Here is a 7,199-nt window from a genome sequence, read left to right as displayed (position 1 = left end):
TTTATTCTTGCTTTGTATTTGTTAATTTTACGTGTAAGATCGTGTAAAGAAAAGGCCCTTGCCTTAAGTAGCCTACATTAGAAAGGCTTATTTTAAGGCTGTGACTGAGCCTTTTTTTATATTTTGTATTAATATCTAATCTAAGAAGATGTTTCTTAGATCATTTTGCTGCTTCTAGACACCCTGGCCCCACATATTGTCAGCGTGCGCTTTCATGTGTTCTTTTGAAAAACCAATACCGGAAGTAACGTGTACCTGCACGGTACTTGACGTTACCACAAATCATAAACGTCAGTACAAGGTTGTTGGATACACTTAGGTTTCTGTCTTGAGCGTTTCCATGTGTCTTTGTTATTAGACGCACCGACAGTGTTGAGCTCCGGAGTGACAGCAGGTGAGTTTAAACCCACAAACCCGTTAAACGCTTCATGTGACGCAGTTTGAGTTAGCTTTGAGTTAGCTGCACCTGTGTGGTCGAAGTTACTGGGAACTTTTCAGTGTTTACCAGGAGCCTCACGCTGAATAGGCCCACCCGAGGAAAGTGAAACTATAGTTATACCGTAAGAAATGTGTCTTATACGTTATAAGTTGACATTTACCTCTTTGGTATTCAACAATATTCTTAAGTTCGTAAGTTTCTGTTTCCGCTACTGTGTGCGGGAACTGCTATTTTGTAGTGAGTCATAGTGTCATTACTGAAGCAGGAAACTTCACTCTGTCCTTTAATGAAATGGAATAGCATGTGACTTGGAGATGAGATCATCCTGTTTAGAGACTGCCGAGTCACCTGGAATGTCGACATTTTCTTGTTGGTTATTAACTTCGATACTACAAAAAGTATATTGATGAACTAATGGAGTTGGCTGAGAGTCAGTCTTTACTCAGCCGTGTGAGTGTATGTGTGTGCACCGTGTACGGGGTAATACCTCTTTAGGACCTTTTCTGGCATAAATGGTCTGTGTCTGTGGTAATATGTCTTTCATTCCCATTTCTGCTCTTGTCAACTCTTCTCTGATATCACTGATATGTCATTAATTACTCTGATAAATTTACCATATATTTAAACTCAGTAAAGGTTCTCTGTGTCTTCTTGTGTTTTTCTCCTCTTAGCATCATGGCATCTGAAGGCCCTGTTATGAATGGTGACATATCTTGTTCCCCAAGTCAGTCTGGCACACTGGAGGAAACCCTGCAGCAGATGAACATCCTTATCCAGGAGAACCGCGACCTGAAAGGTGAGTGCGGTTGTGTGTCATCATTAAGACCCAACTGTTCAGACCTGGTATTAACATCCATCCTGAGAGCTGATCACGGGCAGATCGCAAAGTAGTATTAATGCTACTAATGCATCCTTGGATCTGATCACACAAACCACAATGAGATGTGGTTTGAGGACAAATGACACATTAGATTAGAGACCAGCTCTTCAGCTAACCTGCTCTGCTCTCTAGCAGTTCCAGTTTTATTGTACACAAATCAACTCCCATTAATTAATTAATTTGTATTGCCATATGATTTCTTTTTGCAATCGATTAAGCATTTTTCATGTTACAGCAGCATGAGTAGTTTTAATGGTGGGTGTGAGCAAGCAGACTTAACACCTGCAATCTGATTACTGAAGGTGGATGTTAATACCAGGTCTGAAAGGAGTCTTGTGTGAGAGGTGTGGTTGCAGCCATCAACCATGAATAACTTTGTCTAAGACAGGGGTCACCAACCTTTTTGAGACCGAGAGCTACCTGAAGGGTAGAGAATAATATGGAGGGCTACCATATTAACATTTTATGCAATTTACCATTACCATAAATGATGAATATTATGCATTCAATTGCATACACATTAATTCCAGTGCTTACTCCTAATGATTATCACAGTTTTTATAAACAACATCAAGGACATTTTACTCAGTGATCATATGGATACATGCAAGTGAGGTGAAGTGAAATGAGCCCGCGCGCATCTCGCGGGCTACCAGGTGACCACTGGTCTAAGACATTATCAGGAATCACCCATGTATTTCCGTGTTGTAGTAATGTTGCAGAAAAGCAGTGGGCCTAACGAATGTAGCTTCAAATGACTCGGCTTGTACACATTGAACTCATTGAATTTCTTGACATGTCTCTCACCCAGAGGCCCTGCGTCAGACCAACCTGACAATGAAGGAGCGGTTTGAGGGCCTGTCTGTGTGGCGGGAGAAGCAGCGGGAAGAGCGGGACTTCCTGGAGAGAAGGCTGGAGGAAGCTCGTGTACGCATAGAGGTGTTGACCCGCCACAACAAGGACCTGAGCAGGAGGCTTGAGGAGTCTGGAGGTGCAGGAGAAGCTCTAGTATGTATTTCTTTGTATTTCTAAGAGATATTTTTCATGATAACAGTTTGCATTGCTGACATGTGACGTCATCTTTAGGCAACATCATCAGAGCTGGAGGCCCTGCGTGCTCAGGTCGCTCGGCTGCAGGCAGAAAAGAACGATCTGGTGGCTATGAACTCTGAGTTGCGGCTCAAGGCGGACGAGTCGTCTGACTCGTTCATTGAGATCATCAAGGTGTCGGTGAGTTTCAAAGACATTTTCTGTGAAGCAAATTAGAAAGTTACTCATTTGTCATCAATGTTTTTCCCAGGGTTTTATGATGGTGGCAGCGTCTTGAGGCAGTTGTTCTTTTGTTTGTCCCACACAGTTTTTTGCCCTTTTGAACTTCAGAATAGTTCAGCTGTATCAAATTAGAAGTTGCCACTTAAATGAAATTCTACCAAAGTAGTTTTAATCTATTCTGATCAAATAAATTCAGTTTAAAATATGGCTGAAGGATTTGGGTGAGTATCGAATTGTGATTTTTCTGCAATTTGGTTTTCAAAATAATATTTACTGTTTTATAGATATAAAATAAGATGGAGCTTGCAGCCTTTGGGAATAGCTAACTGCATTGTTTAAATTTGTGATTTCAATTGAAAAATGATTAATTGGTCAGCCCTAGTTTCGATTTGTAGTAAAAAACACATACATTTCCTTCTGTGGTTAGGGATGTAAACCATAGTTTTCCATCCAACTATCCAACTTTTCTTCCCAGGATGATGGCAGCGGTGGTGCGAAAGAAGTGTGCAGCACAGAGCGCAGCAGTCTGGACCTGAGCATGACGGCGTCCCGGCTGGACAACAAGGAAGTGACAGTGAGCCAGCTGATTCAGTCGCTGAGGAACGAGACTCAGCGTGGTGATCAGCTGCAGGCAGAGCTGCAGGACTTTGCTTCTAGGTTAGACCACTTAATGCTTAACAGAACAGTTCACCACACCTATATTTCTGTATGTTGCCCAGTGATCCCTCTTCATTCACTTTTAATTTCTTGCAAGTAATTTATGTGTCTTGAAATCTGTCCCTCTGTCAGAATTAGAGAGCTGGAGAAGAGGAAGAGCAACAAAGATGAATCAATACAAACAACCCAGCCAGACCCCAAGGAGGACAAGGTAATTCTTGTACCCAGTTTTTAATTTTACACATCATTTTCAATAAATCCTAAATACATAACTTTTTTACTTGTTGATAACACAAACATTTTTTTTTTTCAAATGTGTTTATTGAAGTTCTCCAACACAGTATCACACCTTTTTATATTGTGCTTTTTCTTTTTTTAACAGTGTAAAACAGAAACAAAACACAAACATATATATGTATTTATACACATAGACACATATATATATGTAAACACAGTCATATACATACATACATAAACTCCCAAAATGATATGGATCGAATGTTACAGCCGATAACACTAACATTTTGCATGAGAATGAACCTATATCTGATTTTCTCGATGGACACACTGTTGCTGCTCAAGTGCTATAAAAATCATCTTGTAGCTGCTTTTCAGATTCACACTTTTAATGTATTATTGTTGTACTATGTTGTTGTTGTCTAGAAACACATTGTATTATTAATGGTTGTAAAGGTTCTGTAATAAATGTAGTCTAGGCATATTTTCATATGAATAGTTTAGTGAGATTTTGTATTTAGGCTTCAAATAAGTCCAGTGGACATTTGTGTATTTTATTGTGCAAAAATGTATTAAACGGAATTCAAATCAAATGTTAACACCCATCCATGTCATGTTTCTATGTCTTTATGAAAATGCTCAGGCAGCGTCAGAGGTGGAGAATCTCAAGTCTCAGATGATGACACTGTTCAAAGAGCTGCAGCAGGCGCAGACCAAACTAGATGAAGCAGAAGGCATGAAGAAGAACCTGCAGGACAAGTTAGTGTCCCCACCCACCCAATGCAGTTGGAACAAAAATTGAAATGTGTCCTGTTTTTCTTAAATTTACATTTTTTTATTTTAATACCTTTTTGCTCTGTGCAGATGCCGGGACGTTGAGCAGGACGTGACAACTCTGAGGGCTCAGCTGGTGGAGAAACAATCTGTTCAGTCAGAGAATGACCGGCTGAAGCTGCAGCTGGACAGCATGCAGGCCCAGAGCCAGCTGGAGCAGAAGAAGGCAGGAGAGGAGAGGTCAGTGAACACAAATATAGCTCACATACAGATAGCAATAGGCTGAGCAACAATAGTTTCAATGTCGAAACTCCTATTCGTTTTCAGAACTGTGAAGACTCACTGTATATGTCACAACAGCTTCCAGCCCATTTAGTTCAAAGTGTACTACATGACCTTGAGTTTTATTAGAAAGCCACCATGTGAGTCATTCTCTACAATGATAAACCTGTCTGATTAACAGTAACTTCCTTCCTTCCTCCCTCCCCCCTCCCTCACAGAAACAACCTTGCCCAGCTGAAGGATGCTTACACCAAGCTGTTTGAAGACTACAATGAGATCAAAGAGGAGAGGAAGAAGAGAGAGGTACATTTATGTCGTCTGTTTTTTGATTGTAAAAACCATCTATAGAGGTGTAGAGGTATATGAAGGAGGATCCTTTGTAGGTGCAGAGTAGATCTGGAGCTTAGCCCTGAAAACTTTGAAGGATTTAAGTTAATACATGGTCACTTTCTGTTAAAAAGGCATCAATTTAACTCCATGTTTATAGCTAAGAGATTATATTTTGCTTGAATGTGTTATACTATATATAAATACTCTGTGTTGCAGTCTACAACCTCAATATACTTAAATCCATGCCTTTTTAACTGGGTATTCCTATAGATATAAGTATATAATCACTTTAAGATAATCATTTGTTTTTTGTACCCTGAGAGTAAATCTTTTATATGTACTGAAGGCAAAGGCCTTGCTTAACAGAGGCTGCCATCTTGTGCTGCCCTGTTTCTACCAGCTAGAGCATGCATTTTGCTTTTTGAATTGGAAATTTACTAACCAAATACGGATGTTCACATTGACATACACAAAACATGCTTTTAAATTATATTTCCATGTGTTCAAGACCCATAACCCCTGTTGTAGAAACAATTACAAATAAAATTCAGACATTATTGACTTTTGCACTCTGGTCCTGCAGTCCCAGCTGGTGAATAAGGGGGTGGTGGACGACCTGCAGGCCCGGCTGACTGCCGCTGAAGAAGCCCTAGCTGCAAAACAGAACAAGATTGATGACATGAAGCAGGAGATCTTTCAGAAAGAGAAGGAGCTGGAAACCATATCTGTGTTCCAGGCTCAGGTAAATGCCTGCTTACACTTGGTTAAAATTTAACCGTAGTACTAGGATTTAACCCAGCGTTTACCAAGTTCAGACGCTCCACAGTGGCGTTCATTTTTGTTGTCATCTGTGTTGCAGGCAGAGGTGTACTCCTCAGACTTCTATGCCGAACGGGCAGCGAGGGAGAAACTCCATGAAGAGAGGGAACGTCTGGCTGCTCAGCTGGAGTATGTCAAGAAGCAAAATGCCCAGATGCAGGATGAAATGGAGTCACTGGGCAGGTACGGAATCAAATAGGGGAGTCAAAGTGTATAGGACTAGGAAAACTACATTTACACAGTATCCTAACTATGGAGACACTTTCCTTGTCTCTGACCACAGGCAGTCATTGAACGAGATGAAGATGAGACATGTCTCACTTGGAGGAAATCCACACGGAGCTGGTGCATCTCTGGTTGGAAGAGGTACAGTTTGCTTTTTTTTACCCTCAGCCTGACCCTACAAGTAGACAGGCTAATCCCAGGCTGTTCTTCAGCACATTCAGGTTTTTAATCAGTGTCTCTGACTCTCAGGTACTGACTGGCAGCATCAGGGCAACATTCCTGAACATGCCTGTCCCAAGTGCAACGAGATCCTGCCAGACCTGGACTCTTTGCAGATTCACATCATGGACTGCATTAACTAGATCTCGATTGTTTCGAGTGTCTACGACAACAGCAGCCACTTCAGCACCCTCTGTCTGAGTCTTCCTCCACTTGAACCAATACCTCTTCTCTGTCCGATGTGACAATACTCCTCAGATACCCCACTACAAGACACTTTGTTTTTTTCCCCATGATAAAATCATCCACAGTTTGCTGTGTATGTGAAAACTGCTGAAAACTGTCATGCTCTGTTTGTCGTTATGATGACTGGAACAGAGGCAAAAGATGGAACAATTTAAGGAAGAGCAACTAACGAGATGTCAGATTTACTGCTGTCTCCCTGTCACAGTTAATCAAAATTAAGGCTTTACATATAGTATTTATTTATAAAGTTAGCTGCTTATGGCATTTTCCTCATCAAATTACAAAAAATTTGAAAACAACTGAAATGATATTTTAGCTTTTCACTAGATTTTGGTGAAGGTGCACCATGTAGTCATTTTACTTTGAAGATTTAGGAGAAGACTTATTTTATTCTCGCAAATGCCTTTCTATGATTGTATGATACACTGTATATACAGGGGTCACCAACACCCTCCTGATTAATGTGCTCTGTATGTGCAATTCTGTGAATACAAATAAAATGATTCGCAAACACCTGTTAACTTTTATTCATGTGAGGTAAACATATTCTAAAAAAAAAGAAAAGTAAAAAGAATGAAAACAACATAATGTTGTTTTATTTGATTATTTTAGATTAGATGTTATTGATCCACACTGGAGACGTTCCCAGCTAAAAACGTCAGCAGTAGACAAGAAAAAAATATAAATAAAAATGTTTATTTAATATAATATGCGTTACACATTCACAACAGAAAAGTCATGATTTTTGAACAGAAGTATTTCTCAGATTTCTATTGATACATACGCGATGCGAGGAATGTTTTCCGCTTTAAAATGACT

The 7,199-nt window shown here is 40.1% G+C and overlaps 1 protein-coding gene across 1 annotated transcript; it reads left to right on the top strand.

The window, feature by feature from the left end:
* Positions 1–250: 250 nt before the first annotated feature.
* On the top strand, positions 251–6,893 carry optn (optineurin). The gene is made up of 13 exons (XM_044022824.1): positions 251–394; positions 1,111–1,235; positions 2,131–2,327; positions 2,406–2,549; positions 3,067–3,248; positions 3,381–3,459; positions 4,129–4,244; positions 4,350–4,499; positions 4,760–4,844; positions 5,455–5,613; positions 5,731–5,873; positions 5,974–6,056; positions 6,165–6,893. Exons 2-13 carry the CDS (start codon positions 1,115–1,117, stop codon positions 6,275–6,277), a joined length of 1,572 nt encoding a protein of 523 aa, XP_043878759.1. The 5' UTR covers positions 251–394; positions 1,111–1,114; the 3' UTR covers positions 6,278–6,893.
* Positions 6,894–7,199: the final 306 nt, after the last annotated feature.

The sequence above is a fragment of the Solea senegalensis genome, linkage group LG3, assembly GCF_019176455.1.
Source record: "Solea senegalensis isolate Sse05_10M linkage group LG3, IFAPA_SoseM_1, whole genome shotgun sequence".
NCBI lineage: Eukaryota > Metazoa > Chordata > Actinopteri > Pleuronectiformes > Soleidae > Solea > Solea senegalensis.
Note: the sequence above shows the minus strand (reverse complement) of the source record. Positions and strands in the feature narration are given on the sequence as shown.

Coding starts and splice junctions, on each gene's coding strand:
- optn (XM_044022824.1), top strand. CDS start 1,115: ATGGCATCTGAAGGCCCTGTTATGAATGGTGACATATCTTGTTCCCCA. Junction 1,236..2,130: donor GGAGAACCGCGACCTGAAAG/GTGAGTGCGGTT, acceptor TCTCTCACCCAG/AGGCCCTGCGTCAGACCAAC. Junction 4,245..4,349: donor AAGAAGAACCTGCAGGACAA/GTTAGTGTCCCC, acceptor TGCTCTGTGCAG/ATGCCGGGACGTTGAGCAGG.